Raw genomic sequence first — 21,173 nt, 5'->3', positions numbered from 1 at the left:
CCACAACCACCTTCGATTTGCTTATTAAAGAATCTTATCACATTTATTTACTGCATTTTACTTTATGTGTTTACACCTAATTTGTTTTCTTAATTTGTTTCTGTTATTCTGATTTTGTTGTTTTCCGGAAATATTTCGATAGCCCGTGAATCAATCTGCGTTTGAAATGCTTCGAATGGAACCTTGAATTGGGTATATACTCGAATGATGGTTAAGCGCAAATCTTCTTTTATTGTATGAATACTTTGTAAAAGTCGTTTATCTATTTATGTATATATATATTTACCGCGATTATTTGTTTACTTTGTATTAATATTTTTACAGTGAATGGTTCGTTAAGTACTCAATTAATATTAATTTTCATCTCAAATTGCCTCGTTCGCAATTTTTTTCATATTTTCTGGGTGTTTTTTCCGAGTTTCCGTTTAATTTCCTCTTCTCTATGCTTTTGTTTTACTTTTTACTCAACATCATGTGATTGTCATACAAAACATTTCACATAATCTTTAAATTATTTACAATAAATGTCCAAACAAAAAACTCTACTAAAGGCAACGCAAAAACATGTCATCCATTAAAGTTAGAAGCTCAGAGCATTAGTAGCTTTTAAATATCTGTTATTAAATAGTTTTCCTCTTGTGGTTTTGGTTTAGTTCATTTACAATGGCAATGCCAGTATGCAATGCTAAAATGTTTGCTTTCTTATATATTTTTTTGTTTGGGTTAAGTCCTAAGATGAAAACATTAAAAATTTTAGCAGAGAAAATCTTTAGAAAAATATTTAGAGAGTGTGTGGGTGAGGGTAATGTTCAAGATTTTCTTTCCATTATCCCTTTGTTTACTTTTGTTTTCCGGCGAACAAACCTATTTTGGTTTTGGGTTGAGTGAAGCGTTTGGGTTTTCCTTGATTTTTGCTATATTATGGCAGTTTTCGCGGATATAAATATGTTTACTAAATGCAACGAGTCGTGTGTTCGAGTGTTTTGTTTTCTTTTCGTGTCAATGAGTATCTGCAATATTACTAAAAACGTATTTACTTGCCACACCGACTTACCTACGCTATTTACGGGGTAAGTAATCATGAGCATGTTGGTCTCAATGCAGTAACTTCATGTGTCTATCTTTATTTATAAGTACGCATATGCATATATAACTATGTATTGCTTATCGTAAACATTAGGCCAACGCACAATCTATACAAGAGCGAGTTAATGCCGAATACAGAACGTCAAATTAAAATCGTAGCCGAGTAGGTCAAAATCAATGCTGGTTAATACTTATCGTCTAAAGCTCTCCTATGTACATGTTCGCCCTAGGCCATATGGACCATATAGCCGCTATGCTGTGCGTCGTTTGTGTTCTCCGAAACAGTACTTCCGTTTCCGGTTTTGGCTATCGTAATAAGTTGGTTCCGTACTTGTCTATGACCTAAACAGGGGCTGCTATTCGTGTATATATGTATATACCTTACGCTAGGTTTAGTCGAACAAATATGGCTAAGTAATATACAAATTCGTTTAAGATCTTCCCAACCCCAAACCCGAAATGGCCAAGCGACGAGTTGCCGGAAACTGAACCAAGTCGAAATCAAAATCAAATCGTTGCGCCTCATGAGCCTGGTTAATACTCTAATACTTTAGGTCAGATTCTCACTTAGGTGGTTGCAGTTCCATCTGTATCTGTATCTGTAGCTGTCTCTGTATCTGTATCTGTACTGTTAGATTACCTTAACCTTAGCTCGAAATAGAAATAGTGTCTTCTGTAAGTGTCTTTGTGTGAGTGTAAAACCGTAATTTCCATTTGACTTATGGCAGGATCCTTTTGCTAGTAACTTTTCTCGTTTACTCCTTCTTTGTATATCATTTAGTTAATGTCGAAAATTATTCAGTTTGACGCTGACAACATCTCAAAACAAAACGAAAGTATGACCAAAAAACGCATCGAAATTATTGGAAATATTGTCGATTTTAAAAGCTTAAAAATTTCAGTCTTTGTAGTGGTTTTTCCATTTTCCTTCTTTTCTCATTTTGTTTTTCCCCAGCTCGGCCCTTGTCACATTTTCATAGTTCCTCTCCGCCCTTTCCTCGGGTGCTTACTGCTTTTCTGCGCCTGCAAACAGAATAAGCCCAAATAGAGCAAATATATGTTTAGATATAGAAAGTGAGATTGAGTGGGCACAAATTGTGGGTACAGAGGGAAATACGGGGGGTTACTGTGGGTTGTCTTACATGGGCACTCAACTTACATTTACATTTTAACTAGAAACTTTAGAAGCGAGCAAATATGGTAAGCACGAACACGAAAATGTACAATTTGCGGTGGGCGGTGGCCACGCCCTCCGTCGACGACGACAAGAACTCAAAGCTGTACAAGTACTCTGGGCAGCGGCAACAACAATTTTTCAGGGGCGTCAGCGGCAGCCGAAAGGGGGGCAGGGATGGACAAAGGACATTTTTGGTTAGATTTCGTCAGGGTCTAGTAGTACTAATGTACAAATACTGGTTATGCTGTGGGACACATGGTGATGATGGTGTGGTGTACTGCGAAAAAACCAGTTCTAAAATCAAGGACTGAAATCTCAAAAATATTATTTGGATTCTCAAACTTCTTACTGTATGTTCCATTATCAATAAAGATTTATTTTTAATTTTGAGGATACCAAAGATATTTTTAATGATTTAAAAAATTTGTTTGAAAGCTTCTGAAAAGTATACAGCAAAATTTTTTGAACTTGTTATCTCTTTTTATAATCTTAACTAGTCCTTCAATTCGAATGAACAAATTATTGATTGTTGTGTTGAAAATACATTTACATTTAAATATATATTTGGTTCAGGTAAGAAAAAATGTTTGATGATTTAAAATCTATTTTTTAAGGTGAAGAAAAGTATGCACCATAAATTGTATGACCCTTTTATACTTTGTGATATCTCCGCTTTACATTCTGATTTAAAAAAATAAGTTCTTGATGGTAGAACGAGTTTTTTCACAGTGCTCTGATAATGCAGGGACTGAAGATAGAATGGGTTGTCCTATTTTCAGTGACTCAAGGATACTCACTTCTGGGTCAGACCAGAGCATCGTTGCTGAACACATCGTTCACGTGCTTGCCGTTGCTGCTGATTGGTCCTGTTTTGTCCTTGAGGCCGCATTGCTAATAAGAGGCGAAAACGAAAGAGGCGGGGGAAGGCACTTAGATCTCTGGCAGCGAATTACAAAATAATTAAAACTCAAAAAGCACCCCCGCACCTGACGCCCAAAAATTAATTAAAACAATTAACGGCAGCTGGCGCCCGAGCCGAAAATATAATTCCCATGGGTACACACCTCCTGTTTGGCCTGCCATTGCTTCATGGCCGATTTGTATTTCTCGAACTCGTTGCACCAGTGCGAGTAGATTTTCTGGTAGTCCTGCTTCTGCGAGGGCGGCGAGCATCTGAATGGGGAAAAGTGAACAATAAGTTTTTGAAATTTTAGCGGAAATTAGCCTGGGGGGGTTGGATTTCAAGTGCAGACAGTGCTGCCCACTCGGATATTTTCACAATCTAATGGCGGGGCAATGAGTAATCAACTAATGTAAGGCTTTTAAATTTTAAGAAATTGAATTGGTATGGTAATGCAGCAAACTTGGCGTATTATCTATTTCTAAAACAAAGCCTCCTTTAAGTTTAACAATTAAATTAAAGGTAATCGAGACAATTCAAATTATTTTTAATGCTTAACACAATTGTAAAACCCGCTTTCCTTTAATACTTTACTTAACTGTATTTTTAAAAATTTTAACCAGACGTTATTTTACTGCCGCTTTCTCAATGTCATGTTAAGGTTTAAGTTTGTTAACTGTCAGAGAAAGGCCAAATTGTTTGAAAAGGCAAATTGTTTTTAAATCATTTACAGAGTCTATAATTCGTTTCTTAAAATTTTTATAGAGTAATATTTTTGAAACAGCAACTTAACTCCCAGTGAAATTAACTTGACATTGAGAAACCGGGCCGAATTCAGCCAAGCTTCTAATAATACATTTTATTTTTCTTCATCTATATTTAACTGATGGCGCCCTTCGTTTAGAACCTTTTTGGGCCATCCCTTGTAGACACCACTGGTTATTTTCGAGCTGACTCACCTGTGGGCGTCCACGGTGACGCCGTAGCTGCAGAGCAGGGTGCCATCCAAGTAGCTGTCGTACCGCCCGCCGTCGCCCTCGTTCACCGCCAGCAGGACCAGCCCGCCCTCGTTGGTCTCGATGTATTTGGTGGGCGTGTAGCGCACCTCGTAGCTGCCAGACAGAGATGGGAGACGAGAGATAGGGACAGATGTAGAGAGATGGCTTTTCAGATGGCTGCTGCGATAGCGCAGGGAATTTTCCATTTTCTATTCGCATTGGAAACGCACAATAAAAATCAATATAAACTGTGTGCGCGAGACACACACAAGCACAGGGAGTCTACTCCGTTGGAAAGTTGAAAGTTTTTCCATTACTTGGGCACCGGCAGCAGTGTAAACGCCAAAAAGCAGTCTTCGAGCGCATTTTAAAGTGTCAATTTACCGCAGCATTGGCACGGCTAAGTGAGATGAAGCGGCGTTTCGCTTACCCATCTCACCATTATTCGCTTTCAATTTTCCCAGAGATCTGCGTTTCGGATAGACATTAACGGCGTGGTGTTTCCCTCGAAAACTCAATATACCATGCTCTTTCGGTTTTAAAGTTATTTGTTAGAAACTTTCCTGAAGTTGGTTAGAACTGATGGGTTTGGTTTACCATATCATGAAGCTGTCTTGGATTTGAAAGTGCCAACACATTAACAATTAATTAACAATAAATTAATTAACAATTAATTTTGAGCTGAAGAATCGGGGGTACCACATAGAAAATTTAATTTAAATTTGATAGCTTTCTGGCAATTAATCTTTCTAAAGAGCAGAGGATTCGGGAAATCACTTTATAGAAAATTGCCAATAATAAAACCCAAATTCTTATTTTTTGACCACATTCAAGGACTCTACTCACCGTCCTTTTTCGGTGGAGTGGTGGTACCAACGCGTCTGCTTCTTTCTCAGCACTTCCGGCATTTTGACAAAGCAGGAGAGGTGCAGCGTTTGGCCGTACGAGGAGGTTACCCTCTTCCGCAGGACACTCGTGTCGCAGATACCGGACGTCTCGTTGGCCACATCCTGCAGGAGGCCCAGTTGATAGGGTCGGCAGGCCTTGACGTCCTCATCCCAGCCGCAATAGGGATCCGCCACACAGCGGAAACAGCTGTCGTAGCGCCGGGCACACATGGCAATGTCGATCTGCTTCACCTGGTGATCGGTGGCCAGGTACAGGGATCCCGTCTTCTGGCTGAGGGTCAACTCCCGGATAGGTTCGTTGTGCGGCGAGGCCTCGAACACATCCACCAGGTTGGAGTGCCTTTGGCCGTAGTGCATAAACTGCACTATCTTGTAGATGTGACCCGACGTCGTGGCCACAAAGTACACCAGGAACTCCTGGTTCAGCTTGTCGATCCGTATCCTGCGGGAGAAACGAGGCAAAGAAGGCAACAAAACCAGCGTCAGTGGCGAGCGCTTAACTGAAAACACATCCTGCGGCACTTTGTTCACAAGTTCCGGCCAAGACAAAACATTTTTCGCTGCCAGAACAACTGACAGCACAGAGCCAGCCCAGGAGTCTGTGCACTTAAAAAAAACAATGGGGAACCGAATACGTCAAATAAAGAATACAAGTTTTTTAGATCAGAATGTGTAGTCTTTAATTGACTAAAAAAACTGGCTTTTATGTCTTTGAAGATATTTCAAACTATTTTTAGGCATACCAAAAAGTATGCAACAATTTACTAGAGTTTTTTTTTTTTTTTTTTTTTTTTTTTTTAATTAACATCTTTATTTAATATAATCCAGGAACAGATCTAATTAAAGCCTTTAACCTAAATGTTTTCTTAAGTAAATAATCTCTTAATTATAAATTATAATTAGTTTTCAACTTGGTATATAGGAGCAGATCAAATTACGACTAGTTTCAAGTAAATAATATATTCATATTAGTCTCTTAGGAGCAGCCCAAAATGTCTTCTTTTGAGCCTGCGAATTGGGATAGCCCCCTGTAATCTCCGGGCTAGACGATTACGGTGGGCAGTTAGTACTAGAGTTTTTACAACACTAAAACTATGCAACGCTACATTTTGTATAGTATACTTTTAGAAACTGTCAAGTCCCAGTAAATTTGTCAAGAGCGCCAATTAAAATTATATTTTCAATAAAAATAATTTCTCTAAATTTTTTCAGTGCACGAGTACATTTGCCCCGACAAATGTCAACAGGGAAACTCCCATGTGACTGGCTCCTTGCCAGACCAACGGACCACTGGCAACTGGCAACTGGCTGGCGGCGCTAATGAATACAGTTCTCACTTACTTGTCCACCACCAGCTTGGTGAGTATGACGTCCCGCTTGAAGAAGACCGGATTGCCAAATTCATGATCGACCGCCTTGTCCATTAGCGGATGTTTGCGAATGAAATTCAACACGGAGTCCGGCAGCGTGGCGGTGTCGTTGTGGCAAGTGCCCGGACGTGGCTCCGGCACTTTGGAGTTCAGCACGGGCAGCCAGGCGCTGTTCGAGGTGGCCTGCTCCTTGAATTTGCCTGTAGATGGATGGAGATACATATAGATATAGAGGGAGCATCAGTACGGAGTTGAGTTGAGTTGAGTGCCGGAGAATGCTGCACTTAATTTATGTGTGTCAGTACGGCGCGAAAGATTTGTGGCACTCGCACTGCGTAAATAAAGAATACAATTTAAGAGTCCCTGCTTTAATGTTCATGCGAGGGACACTTTGTAAAAAAAGAAATTGTATATTAAGGACCTTTTAATCACTTTATCGTAAAAATCTGACTTTTTATCTTATAAAAAATAAAATAAAAGTAAGTTCCTAGAAACCTCTCGGCTTACAAGTATGCAACAATATATTATTAACTGAGAACTCATCCAGAAAGACGGGTAGCCTTTATGAAGTGCATACATTTTTGCACCTTAAATTGCGTTAAAGAGTGATTTCAAACCCCCCCCGACAATGTCACTTTAATACCACTTTTAATTGACATATTTTCATTAAATTTCCCAGTGTGGTTTGGTCTCTTCGCACATGTATTACTTTCTCTACCCCTCATGAACATTATTACGTGGCAAGTATGAAATACAATTTAAGAATCACATTCTGGCCTTCGAGTGCGGCAGCATAATCGTTTGTGGCCATAATTAATTGCTGTGGCTTTCCACATTTTTTTATCGCACTCATTGCTGTCTGTGCAACATGCCCGCAAACTTTTCGTAATGAATTTTAAGTGTATGCCAGATTTTTTGCACCACTTTGCCCGGTGGCAGTGTCTGTGCGGATCTGTCTGCCCGATTGTCTGCCCGTCAGTCTTGGCACCGCTCCACACTCGCGGGCAGACCCCAACTTTATGGTGTTAATGAACTTTCCGGGCCAAGTTGGGTTAAAAAAGTGTTGGCTGTACTCATTACTTGGACCCGAGGGCGCAAGCAAAGTTAAAGAAATTCAACTTGAATGTGAGACTGTTTCAATAAAAGAGTACGGCGGCGGTGGTGAGGCCACCATCAATTCAATATGCGCACCATTTAACGCTCAAATTCCAGGGGCTGGGCCTCCACCTGTGCGCGTAATTCCATCCGCAGTCGTCGGAGAAAAGGAATCCCCCGGAAGAATTATGGACAGTGCAATAAATCACACGAGCATCCCCACTCGCGTCCACAGTGAACACTCACCGTCGAAGGCCGCGTTGATGTCCCGGATGTCGTAGCTGCAGACTGCCGATCCAATCAGACCATTCGTATTCGTCGTGAACGTGGCATAGAACTTGGTATCGTCCTTCGGCATCTTGTAGACCGATTGTATCTCGTTGAAGTAGAACGGGAACTCGCTGGAGATGCTGCAGTTCATCCGGGCCTTCAGATAGGTCGCCCAGTTCTGGCTGATCATGTACTTGCCACCCCTGTCGTTTTTGCAAACGCGAGCCACCCTGGAGTAGACAGCCTTTCCACAATTTATGTACTCCACGGCATGTTCGCGGAAGAAGAAATACACAAATTCTCCAATCTCAAAGGAGCCCACAAAGTTGGGTTCTGAAAAGGTGAAGAAAATAGATATTTTTAAATGGGTCCTCCGGGATATAAGCAGACTGAACTGAAAAATATTTATGGATAGTGATTGAATAACGCATAACATATTCGGTGCCGGATCACACATCCCTGTCTTTGAAATCATATGCATATTTAATTTTTGGTGTCTAAAAGTATGCAACAGAATTACTCAAAATTGAAGGAATTTATTGCCTGCATACTTTTGGACACCTATAATGGTATTTTAGGCTGATTTCAAAAATCTAGTGATTTTGTATGCCTCCCCCGAATATCTGAAAATGATTGGTTTTTTTTTTTTAATAAATTATAGTTTATAAAATATAAATCAGTTTTTATTAATTCTTTTTTTTACCAATCCAAATACAACCAAAACGTTTCGGGAATTAAAATATCAATTATTAAGGATCTCTTTGCATATGCTTATCGATTTTACTTAGTGTTATTTAAAGCCTCAACTTACTGTCCAACAGCTTGGAGTCGTATTTCACGGTTCTCTTGAAGTTGGCCTCCTTCCGTCCATTTGTCAGGTTGTACAGGTCCGAGCGGAATATGACGGAATCCGCCTTGGTGAACTCTGCATTCGTGCCGGCGTACTGCATTTATGTTGACGAATCGGTGGAGAAAAACACAGACATACTTGGTTAGCAAGGGCAACTGTTGATAAGGCTCGAACATCACGCATACGCCCAGTAAGCCAGGGCACGCACGCACACAATTACGCATAAAGTGTACGCACGTGCCCCCTCTTTTCCTCTGCGGGTGTGTGTGTGAAGATGCCTTTTTGCTCTAATTTAATTTTAGCTGTTTTATTGCCGCCTTTCTCTGTTTTGGCCGTCTTTAAAATTTTCTTGGCCCGTCCCAAACACAACTTTGGCAATTTCCCTCTGCTTTTTTGGCCCCGCTTTACTTTCGTAATTTTATTACAATTGACATTTTTCTTTTTATTTGTGCCTTCCTTTATCCTTACTTTTATTCCACTTCCGCTTTCCGGGTCGAACTTACCAGGGCGGGCAGGCCGAAGGGATTTCCGTTCTCCACATAGACGGCGGTTGAGTTGTCAGCAGGATCGTAGGGACACTTGCCAATGCCCAGGCCAACGCCGGGCACGTACTGGGATCTGGGTAAATGTGTTAAGTTTGCCTGGGGTGGTTGAGGCATTTTCGGGTGTGGGTGGGTTAAAGAGAGAGAGAGCAGGGTGAAAGCGCATTAGTTGACTTTAATTTGGCCGCCCGCTGGGCTGAAATGAACTTCAAAAACTTGTCTGACATTCACAATTAGGCACTTTGATGAAGTCGCCCTACATCGCGAAAAAGGGTTCTCAATTTACGAGTAAAATTTGGTAGAAGTCTGTACATATTGATGATACTATATACACGGTTTGATGAACTTGTAAATATGATTTTAAATTGATTTTCGCACCAACTTGGAGATATGGAATCCAAATTTGGGGAGTGGCGGCTGCGTCCCACCGAAAACGTTTCCAAACCGTCCAGAACAAAACATTAAGACAAATCACTGGCTGTGAGTGGTTCGTTAGCGGCCAAACGCTTCACAATGACCTAAACCTGAGTCTTGTTGAAGACCAAATATCGTTCTTCTCAAGCAGGTACAACGACCGTCTAACTGCCCACCGTAATCGTCTAGCCCGGAGATTACAGGGGGCTATCCCAATTCGCAGGCTCAAAAGAAGACATTTTGGGCTGCTCCTAAGAGACTAATATGAATATATTATTTACTTGAAACTAGTCGTAATTTGATCTACTCCTATATACCAAGTTGAAAACTAATTATAATTTATAATGAAGAGATTATTTACTTAAGAAAACATTTAGGTTAAAGGCTTTAATTAGATCTGTTCCTGGATTATATTAAATAAAGATGTTAATTAAAAAAAAAAAAAAAAAAAAAAAAAAAAAAAATAAATTGATTTTATGAAACTTAAGTTTCCACAAATGCCATTCAGTGGTTAAATTTAAGAACTTCAGTGATTTTTAAAAAGTTCTTAACGTATGTAAGGGGGGTACCACAGAAATCATAATGTATTCTCACCTCAAATCTCTTTTTTTAGGTGTCTAAAAGTAAGCAACAATATATTTTTAGCCCACAGAATTCTGAAAAATGTTATCCTTAAGTAATTGCATACTTTTAGACACTTAAAATGTAAATTTTTTTTTTTTTTAATTAACATCTTTATTTAATATAATCCAGGAACAGATCTAATTAAAGCCTTTAACCTAAATGTTTTCTTAAGTAAATAATCTCTTAATTATAAATTATAATTAGTTTTCAACTTGGTATATAGGAGTAGATCAAATTACGACTAGTTTCAAGTAAATAATATATTCATATTAGTCTCTTAGGAGCAGCCCAAAATGTCTTCTTTTGAGCCTGCGAATTGGGATAGCCCCCTGTAATCTCCGGGCTAGACGATTACGGTGGGCAGTTAGACGGTCGTTGTACCTGCTTGAGAAGAACGATATTTGGTCTTCAACAAGACTCAGGTTTAGGTCATTGTGAAGCGTTTGGCCGCTAACGAACCACTCACAGCCAGTGATTTGTCTTAATGTTTTGTTCTGGACGGTTTGGAAACGTTTTCGGTGGGACGCAGCCGCCACTCCCCAAATTTGGATTCCATATCTCCAAGTTGGTGCGATGATTTGTTGATAAATGTGCCGCTTGCATCTTAGAGATAGTTTGCTTTTCTTGTTTAGCATCCAGAATAATTGGTTCCGCTTTAGGTTGCACATTTTGACGACTCTGGCAATATGTTCTCGGAAGGTTAGGCGTTTGTCCAGTGTGAGGCCTAGGTATTTCGCCTTAGTCGCTTGCTCTATGTCCACATTATTAATGTGGACCACCGGAGTTGTTTTTCGGCGTAACGTAAAGCAAACGTTTACGCATTTGCTTTCGTTGATTTTGATATTGTTCGCCGTGGCCCATTTCTCGAATTCGTTGAGGTAGGTTTGCAGCGTTTGTGAAGACTCGGTCTCACTGTTCGAGGAGCTGAGAAAGCAGACGTCGTCAGCGAAGCTGGCCAGCAGCATTTTGCTGTTGTCGTAGGTCATTTCTTCATAGCTTGGCTTGGGGATGTCTGCTGTAAAGATGGAGTACAGTAGCGGTCCTAAGACGCTTCCTTGGGGAACGCCAGCTGTAATGGCAACATTTGCAGAGATTGCGTCTCTGGACTGGACGCAAAAATCTCTGTTTGTGAGAAACGATCTGATGAGCTCAAACAGGTTGGCTGGCAGCGCTGTTTTGACTTTGGCTAGTAGTCCCGGGATCCAAACTCTATCAAATGCCTGTTGTATGTCAAGAAAGATGCCGTTGCAGTATTCTTTATTGTCGTAGGCCTTCAGGATGTGATTGACTACACGGTGCAATTGCTCAATCGTACTGTGGCCGGCTCTGAATCCGAATTGGTGCATTGGGATAGTATCATTGTCTTCTAGGTGTATTATAAGTCGGGAAGCTATCAGCCTTTCCATTACCTTCGATAAAGAGGGCAGGAGGCTGATAGGCCGGTAGGAGCATGGATCCTGTTCCGGTTTCCCTGGCTTTAGAATCATACTGATTCTAGCACTCTTCCATTTTTTGGGAAAGTATTGCACTCTAAGTATCGCATTGAATATCAATGTGATAAGTAATAGTGCTCTCTTGGGAAGGATTTTAAGTACTGCGTTGCTTATTAGGTCATGACCTGGCGCCTTTCGACTTTTGAGGGTACGTATCATGTTTGAGACTTCTTCCAGACGGATATGTCTTATTGGAGGTGACATCTGGAAAGGGCGCTGTAGTATTTCGTTTATTCTGTTGATATCCTCCTCGGATGCGAAATTAAACGCAGTGAATCTGTCGCCAAGGTGTTCCGCAAATGTTTGTACTTGCTCTTCTAAGGAGCGACACCAGTTACCATTGCTGTTCTTCAGAGGCGTAACTTTCTGTGGCATTCTTTTTACTTTTTTGGTAAAGGACCACATATTAAAAATGGAATCATTAGAATAGTCCATATTGGTCAGCATATGTTCGAATTGCGCATTTTTCAATTCAGCCATGGCAACGTGAAGCTCTCTGGCGCATCTATGCCATTGAGCTTTATCCTCAGGACTGTGCGTTCGAATATAACGTCTTCTCAGTGCTCTCTTACGGACTAGAATCTCTGCAATGTTTGGGTCAATTCTATTCGAGTGGCGTATGAGGGCTCTGCCATGATTGTTTGCAGTGTACACGTTTGCACTCCTCGCCGCATTTGTCACGTTGGTAGTGAAGAGGTCTACAGCGTCGTCAATCTCAGCAGCAGAGTTGAGCTCAATGTTAAGGCGTATCGATCTACATAGTTCTTCCTTGAAAACAGCTACATTTGTGTGTTTGCTAAGAAGTTGTCTACGTTGAGTGCATTGTATGGCTTCTGTTTTTAATGTAGTGATGAGAGATAGGTGGTCCGATTCAAGGTCCCAGCTGTCTCTGATGCTTAGCTTGTCGTGTGGAATGTTGCGATAAATTGCAAAGTCTAAACAGGATGGTCTTCGATTTACTGCGCTTGGATAGTATGTTGGTGCTCCAGTCGCCAGGATGTTGGCGTTAATTGAGATGGCGCTTGCGGCAAGTAAGTTACCTCGGTGACAGGTGATCGCAGAACCCCACCATGGATGTTTGGCGTTCCAGTCTCCGCTGATAAATGATCTTGGGAAGTTGAAGTTAGCGAATATGTCATCAAATTCTGATTGAGTCCAGCTGAAGTTCGGAGGGCAATAGATTGATCCGATGAATATTTGTCCTATACATGTTTGGATTCTGGCACCCACGATTTGGACTTTAGCATGGACGATTGGCTCGATGGGAAAGTGATTGATCTTTTTGTTAACCAGGATTGCAGCTCCACCCCTGTGGCTGCCGTCAGGTAGATTTGAAGTGTAGACTTCATATCCAAATAGTTGAAGGTTGGATGTCTTCGTTTCAGTGAGAAGGAGAATGTCAATATTCTCTCTCTCCGCAAGGTGGCCGATTTCCGTCATTTTGCCGGCAGCACCTCGCGTGTTCCAGGTGAGAATTTTTATTTGGGACATTGTGTAAGTTGCGCGTTAATTGCAACCAGCATCTTCAGCATCTGGGCTTGCATGGCGTATAGACCTTCGATAGCTTTTGAGAGCGATGCAACTGCCATTTCTAGTTTAGATTCTTGTGCATTTTGCTGTTGTGACACATCTGGGAAAAAGTGCGCATGATTTTTTGCACCGTAGTGATGTTGCTGTTGAATGGCGTCCTGTAGCCTATTTGTTAGGTTTCCTGGTCGTTTGTTTTGTTTTTCCGTGATTGGATTTGCATTTCTGGCTATTTGAGCATAAGAAACTCCATTTTCATAATGTTTGGGTGTAGAGTTATTGTTTATGCTCACTTTTGGGGTTTTCTGTACATTTTCGTTCATTTTGAGCAATTTTTGATAGGATTTGCAGCCACGGAAGTTAGCTGGGTGATTTTCACCACAGTGAGTGCAAGTTGCTGGTGCTTCTTTGCTTCTGGGACAATCTGATGATTTATGGTAGTCACCGCAAGAGACACAGATAAAAGGTCTGTAGCAATATCTTGCAGTATGACCAAACGATTGGCATCTCCGACATTGCACTATGTCTTGTGCTTTTCTGGCTACTTCAAAACGGACGCGTTGGCGACATAGAGATCGTAGTTGGAGTATATCTTTGTTATTTAGATTCTTTTCTACATTAATGAAGAAGAGGTTCATCTGTTCACCGCTCTTGTTGCTTTTTGGGTTATATATTGATAGAACTTTATGCCCCTGTCTGAGTAATTCCTCTTTGATTTTATGATGGAGCTGTGAATGGTGTAATCCTCGCACAACAACTCTGAATGGTTTCTCGTCTTTCAATTGATAGCAATGGAATTCAATTTTCAGGGAATTTAGTTGTCGTACTACAGCCCTGTAGGTGTTTGCGTCTTTGGTGTAGATTCTGTGAGTGGAGCCCACAGAGGATTTGATTTCAACATTTTCAAGATTTGTAACTTCCTCGATAGCGATAAGAAGTTCGTTCACGTTTGTCACGTCCATAAGAACGATTGGTGGTGGTTTTGGACTACCAGTAGAAGCAGATTTTACCGTAGATGAATCAGTTTTACTTTGTACGTTTGCGTTCTTGTTATGTGCATTGCTGTCTTTAGCCTTAGAAGCGGTGTGAGAACGGTAAGCCGCTGCTGCAGCGCTAGTCGATGGTTCGTCCACACTATTGCAGTCCATCTCATCGTCATCAACTGATAGTGTTTCGAACCTGTTTGCTGACACAGGGTCGCTGGGTTCTAAATTTCTAATATCGGCACGTTTTCGTTGACTTATTGGTGAGTTCGATGACCCCTTCCTCTTCTGGCTCTGGATTTTTTGCCATCTGGGTGAATCAGATTCATTGAGGCCCGGTAGAGGGGGGAAGTCTATAGAAGTGCTTAATGCTTTAGGAGGCATAGGCGTTGAGCACATGCCACTGCATATGCTGGGTGATGATGTAGTGTAGGTATATATTGGACTGTGAGTTGTTGTCAGAGTACTGGTGATACAGGCTGCATTACTGCTTGATACTGCTATACCATATGAGTTAAGCTTGCCGCTAGTGGCCAGATTTTTTGCCAGGGTTAACTCTCCTGGAATCACCTCGTCCATGACGGCTTTTCTCAGAGCTTCGCCCAGAAGCATTGTTTCTCTGGTATTTGCCATTTCTCTCGATTTTATGCAAAGTCGAATGTAAGTCAATCACTGCTTTTGTTGCCCCTCTTGTACGGCTGCGCGCAGTGTGAGGGGAACAGCGATGCCCTAGCGGGCACAAATGCAGTCTTGTCGCACTACACTTATGTTGTTGTTGTTGTCCCACTGCCGACACTGCGCTAGACAGCGTCCGAATTTTTATGATCTGTGCTATTATTAGCACACGAAGAATAGATAACAAAATAATAACGCGTAAGCACGCACTTTGTTTTTTTTTTTTTTTTTTTTTTTTTTTCCCACGACACAACTTGTCAAAGAGTTGATGGCCTACTCTGAAAATGTAAATTGCTTAGTTATTTCAAAATGCTGATAATTTCTGTGGCGTATCTTGTTAACAAGTTGTAAATACATTCTAGTCAAATTTAAAACCTCACTTTTCTACTGTCTCAAAGTGCAACTGTCAGTCTTAAGTTATTTTCAGTCTACTTACATTTATTACGTAATCCTTGGGATTGTGGGCGTTGGTCCCGCAAACATATAGCTTCTGGCCATTGAAGTTCATCGGCTGGATAACCCTTATGTGGTTGCGGCATTCCACCTTCTTGTCAAGCGCCAGAAAACGAATTGCATTCGATTTGTTTTTTGTTTTGTGTAATTGTAATTAATGTTAGAAAATAATAGTCGTAAGGAAATCATACAGCGGTTTTTGTGGGTTTGTGGTTTTCGAAATGCAAATGGAAATAAAGTGGACAGGGCCGTGGCATGAGTTAAGTTCACAACTTTTGTTGATATTAAAAAGAATTTTGCACATGCTTTGGAAGGGCTTAAATGGTCATTGAAATAGGGGAAACTCACCTCCCGCTTGCCCTTGGACACACAATTCAGGATATCCGATCCGGTGGGTTCCAATATGAGGACATCGCGCTGAAAGAATGAGAAATGGCATCGGGTTTAAATTTATGTGTGCCAAGTTTATTGAAAGCGTGCTGGAATGCGATGCCATGGGTGGTTCAACCGAGAGCACGCGCCAGAATTTTCGGTACACTCGCATGTCGCGTTTTTATTTTCTTTATATTCTGTATGCGATTCACGTTGGACATTTGTTTATTTAATTCGATTCGCCTTTTTTGTTGAGCACTGAATCTGCTCGCCGAGTTTGTCTTGCTGCAAATACTTTTGCCTAAGTGAAAGCCACAAATCAATGGCGGGGGCGAAAAAAGAAAGCCATCGACTGACAATTTTTATGCCTGACATATAGACACAATATCCGGTGGCTCTGTGGACGCACTTGCCACTTTTATTTCCACTTGCCCGGAGTGTCGGTCCCTTTTGGCCGGGCCCTAAGTGCTGGGACTCGACTTGAAATGGAATTCCTTTCCTTTTGGCCGACGCTCGCACAGAAGTCAGCTCAAATAATTGCTGTTAAAAGCATTTGCTACGTCTCAGGAGGTGGCGATAGTGCACTGGGCTGCAGCTTACAAGGACGAAAAAAGTGGCGGAAAATGGTTGAGCGGACGGACCGAGGCGGATATTGATAGTTGAAGATGGAATCATTAAAGAGCAATTGCGAGCTGTCAGTGACAAGTTGGTCACTCACAAATGCAAAGGGTGGCTCGGAGGGTGGGTCTTAAAGGCGCTCGCTTCTTGGGCTGTCACGAGGCCATGAACTCATCGATTTTAATATTCCATATTGATGTTGCCCGGAAATGCATATAAAAGAGGAGGCTGTTCAAGTAAAAGCGTATTTATTCTTGAAAACTTTATTTGTACTTAAATGTTTTTCTTAATGTGAATCGAGGAGCCTAAAAGACATTTAATAATGTGGTTCCTAAACGTAATATAATAATTAAAAAATAAAGATTCCCCTTGTAAGAGTGTAAAAAAGTAGGCTCCGATAATCTTGTGTTTTAAGAGAGAGAATGCTTCTCCGTAATTCATAGCATACTTTATGCATATCAAGATATTTGTGTTTTGATATATTGAAATACTTTCTGACAAGTTGTGTCGTGGGAAAAAAAAAAAAAAAAAACAAAGTGCGTGCTTACGCGTTATTATTTTGTTATCTATTCTTCGTGTGCTAATAATAGCACAGATCATAAAAATTCGGACGCTGTCTAGCGCAGTGTCGGCAGTGGGACAACAACAACAACATAAGTGTAGTGCGACAAGACTGCATTTGTGCCCGCTAGGGCATCGCTGTTCCCCTCACACTGCGCGCAGCCGTACAAGAGGGGCAACAAAAGCAGTGATTGACTTACATTCGACTTTGCATAAAATCGAGAGAAATGGCAAATACCAGAGAAACAATGCTTCTGGGCGAAGCTCTGAGAAAAGCCGTCATGGACGAGGTGATTCCAGGAGAGTTAACCCTGGCAAAAAATCTGGCCACTAGCGGCAAGCTTAACTCATATGGTATAGCAGTATCAAGCAGTAATGCAGCCTGTATCACCAGTACTCTGACAACAACTCACAGTCCAATATATACCTACACTACATCATCACCCAGCATATGCAGTGGCATGTGCTCAACGCCTATGCCTCCTAAAGCATTAAGCACTTCTATAGACTTCCCCCCTCTACCGGGCCTCAATGAATCTGATTCACCCAGATGGCAAAAAATCCAGAGCCAGAAGAGGAAGGGGTCATCGAACTCACCAATAAGTCAACGAAAACGTGCCGATATTAGAAATTTAGAACCCAGTGACCCTGTGTCAGCAAACAGGTTCGAAACACTATCAGTTGATGACGATGAGATGGACTGCAATAGTGTGGACGAACCATCGACTAGCGCTGCAGCAGCGGCTTACCGTTCTCACACCGCTTCTAAGGCTAAAGACAGCAATGCACATAACAAGAACGCAAACGTACAAAGTAAAACTGATTCATCTACGGTAAAATCTGCTTCTACTGGTAGTCCAAAACCACCACCAATCGTTCTTATGGACGTGACAAACGTGAACGAACTTCTTATCGCTATCGAGGAAGTTACAAATCTTGAAAATGTTGAAATCAAATCCTCAGTGGGCTCCACTCACAGAATCTACACCAAAGACGCAAACACCTACAGGGCTGTAGTACGACAACTAAATTCCCTGAAAATTGAATTCCATTGCTATCAATTGAAAGACGAGAAACCATTCAGAGTTGTTGTGCGAGGATTACACCATTCACAGCTCCATCATAAAATCAAAGAGGAATTACTCAGACAGGGGCATAAAGTTCTATCAATATATAACCCAAAAAGCAACAAGAGCGGTGAACAGATGAACCTCTTCTTCATTAATGTAGAAAAGAATCTAAATAACAAAGATATACTCCAACTACGATCTCTATGTCGCCAACGCGTCCGTTTTGAAGTAGCCAGAAAAGCACAAGACATAGTGCAATGTCGGAGATGCCAATCGTTTGGTCATACTGCAAGATATTGCTACAGACCTTTTATCTGTGTCTCTTGCGGTGACTACCATAAATCATCAGATTGTCCCAGAAGCAAAGAAGCACCAGCAACTTGCACTCACTGTGGTGAAAATCACCCAGCTAACTTCCGTGGCTGCAAATCCTATCAAAAATTGCTCAAAATGAACGAAAATGTACAGAAAACCCCAAAAGTGAGCATAAACAATAACTCTACACCCAAACATTATGAAAATGGAGTTTCTTATGCTCAAATAGCCAGAAATGCAAATCCAATCACGGAAAAACAAAACAAACGACCAGGAAACCTAACAAATAGGCTACAGGACGCCATTCAACAGCAACATCACTACGGTGCAAAAAATCATGCGCACTTTTTCCCAGATGTGTCACAACAGCAAAATGCACAAGAATCTAAACTAGAAATGGCAGTTGCATCGCTCTCAAAAGCTATCGAAGGTCTATACGCCATGCAAGCCCAGATGCTGAAGATGCTGGTTGCAATTAACGCGCAACTTACACAATGTCCCAAATAAAAATTCTCACCTGGAACACGCGAGGTGCTGCCGGCAAAATGACGGAAATCGGCCACCTTGCGGAGAGAGAGAATATTGACATTCTCCTTCTCACTGAAACGAAGACATCCAACCTTCAACTATTTGGATATGAAGTCTACACTTCAAATCTACCTGACGGCAGCCACAGGGGTGGAGCTGCAATCCTGGTTAACAAAAAGATCAATCACTTTCCCATCGAGCCAATCGTCCATGCTAAAGTCCAAATCGTGGGTGCCAGAATCCAAACATGTATAGGACAAATATTCATCGGATCAATCTATTGCCCTCCGAACTTCAGCTGGACTCAATCAGAATTTGATGACATATTCGGTAACTTCAACTTCCCAAGATCATTTATCAGCGGAGACTGGAACGCCAAACATCCATGGTGGGGTTCTGCGATCACCTGTCACCGAGGTAACTTACTTGCCGCAAGCGCCATCTCAATTAACGCCAACATCCTGGCGACTGGAGCACCAACATACTATCCAAGCGCAGTAAATCGAAGACCATCCTGTTTAGACTTTGCAATTTATCGCAACATTCCACACGACAAGCTAAGCATCAGAGACAGCTGGGACCTTGAATCGGACCACCTATCTCTCATCACTACATTAAAAACAGAAGCCATACAATGCACTCAACGTAGACAACTTCTTAGCAAACACACAAATGTAGCTGTTTTCAAGGAAGAACTATGTAGATCGATACGCCTTAACATTGAGCTCAACTCTGCTGCTGAGATTGACGACGCTGTAGACCTCTTCACTACCAACGTGACAAATGCGGCGAGGAGTGCAAACGTGTACACTGCAAACAATCATGGCAGAGCCCTCATACGCCACTCGAATAGAATTGACCCAAACATTGCAGAGATTCTAGTCCGTAAGAGAGCACTGAGAAGACGTTATATTCGAACGCACAGTCCTGAGGATAAAGCTCAATGGCATAGATGCGCCAGAGAGCTTCACGTTGCCATGGCTGAATTGAAAAATGCGCAATTCGAACATATGCTGACCAATATGGACTATTCTAATGATTCCATTTTTAATATGTGGTCCTTTACCAAAAAAGTAAAAAGAATGCCACAGAAAGTTACGCCTCTGAAGAACAGCAATGGTAACTGGTGTCGCTCCTTAGAAGAGCAAGTACAAACATTTGCGGAACACCTTGGCGACAGATTCACTGCGTTTAATTTCGCATCCGAGGAGGATATCAACAGAATAAACGAAATACTACAGCGCCCTTTCCAGATGTCACCTCCAATAAGACATATCCGTCTGGAAGAAGTCTCAAACATGATACGTACCCTCAAAAGTCGAAAGGCGCCAGGTCATGACCTAATAAGCAACGCAGTACTTAAAATCCTTCCCAAGAGAGCACTATTACTTATCACATTGATATTCAATGCGATACTTAGAGTGCAATACTTTCCCAAAAAATGGAAGAGTGCTAGAATCAGTATGATTCTAAAGCCAGGGAAACCGGAACAGGATCCATGCTCCTACCGGCCTATCAGCCTCCTGCCCTCTTTATCGAAGGTAATGGAAAGGCTGATAGCTTCCCGACTTATAATACACCTAGAAGACAATGATACTATCCCAATGCACCAATTCGGATTCAGAGCCGGTCACAGTACGATTGAGCAATTGCACCGTGTAGTCAATCACATCCTGAAGGCCTACGACAATAAAGAATACTGCAACGGCATCTTTCTTGACATACAACAGGCATTTGATAGAGTTTGGATCCCGGGACTACTAGCCAAAGTCAAAACAGCGCTGCCAGCCAACCTGTTTGAGCTCATCAGATCGTTTCTCACAAACAGAGATTTTTGCGTCCAGTCCAGAGACGCAATCTCTGCAAATGTTGCCATTACAGCTGGCGTTCCCCAAGGAAGCGTCTTAGGACCGCTACTCTACTCCATCTTTACAGCAGACATCCCCAAGCCAAGCTATGAAGAAATGACCTACGACAACAGCAAAATGCTGCTGGCCAGCTTCGCTGACGACGTCTGCTTTCTCAGCTCCTCGAACAGTGAGACCGAGTCTTCACAAACGCTGCAAACCTACCTCAACGAATTCGAGAAATGGGCCACGGCGAACAATATCAAAATCAACGAAAGCAAATGCGTAAACGTTTGCTTTACGTTACGCCGAAAAACAACTCCGGTGGTCCACATTAATAATGTGGACATAGAGCAAGCGACTAAGGCGAAATACCTAGGCCTCACACTGGACAAACGCCTAACCTTCCGAGAACATATTGCCAGAGTCGTCAAAATGTGCAACCTAAAGCGGAACCAATTATTCTGGATGCTAAACAAGAAAAGCAAACTATCTC

At 41.7% G+C, this 21,173-nt stretch overlaps 1 protein-coding gene across 4 annotated transcripts in view; it reads right to left on the bottom strand.

Annotated features, from left to right (window-relative positions):
* Positions 1-16: 16 nt before the first annotated feature.
* LOC108036488 (semaphorin-2A) overlaps positions 17-21,173 on the bottom strand; it is a 59,713-nt gene continuing 38,556 nt past the window's right edge. Inside the window, exons 5-16 of one of the 4 annotated variants that reach the window (XR_001768842.3) lie at positions 15,715-15,783; positions 15,350-15,460; positions 9,159-9,296; positions 8,617-8,749; positions 7,782-8,138; positions 6,412-6,640; positions 5,009-5,512; positions 4,124-4,276; positions 3,328-3,436; positions 3,061-3,154; positions 2,246-2,377; positions 17-2,109 (exon numbers count right to left, since the gene is read on the bottom strand). Coding sequence is in view for 3 of the 4 variants with exons in the window: in XM_017112679.3 (XP_016968168.1) it covers positions 3,068-3,154; positions 3,328-3,436; positions 4,124-4,276; positions 5,009-5,512; positions 6,412-6,640; positions 7,782-8,138; positions 8,617-8,749; positions 9,159-9,296; positions 15,350-15,460; positions 15,715-15,783 (1,890 nt within the window). In the remaining variant the exon portion in view is untranslated. The remainder of the gene's footprint in view (positions 2,110-2,245; positions 2,378-3,060; positions 3,155-3,327; positions 3,437-4,123; positions 4,277-5,008; positions 5,513-6,411; positions 6,641-7,781; positions 8,139-8,616; positions 8,750-9,158; positions 9,297-15,349; positions 15,461-15,714; positions 15,784-21,173) is intronic. The other 3 variants (XM_017112679.3, XM_050888309.1, XM_050888310.1) reach the window with 3 other exon arrangements.

Source organism: Drosophila biarmipes, chromosome 2R (genome assembly GCF_025231255.1).
Source record: "Drosophila biarmipes strain raj3 chromosome 2R, RU_DBia_V1.1, whole genome shotgun sequence".
Lineage (NCBI taxonomy): Eukaryota > Metazoa > Arthropoda > Insecta > Diptera > Drosophilidae > Drosophila > Drosophila biarmipes.
Note: the sequence above shows the minus strand (reverse complement) of the source record. Positions and strands in the feature narration are given on the sequence as shown.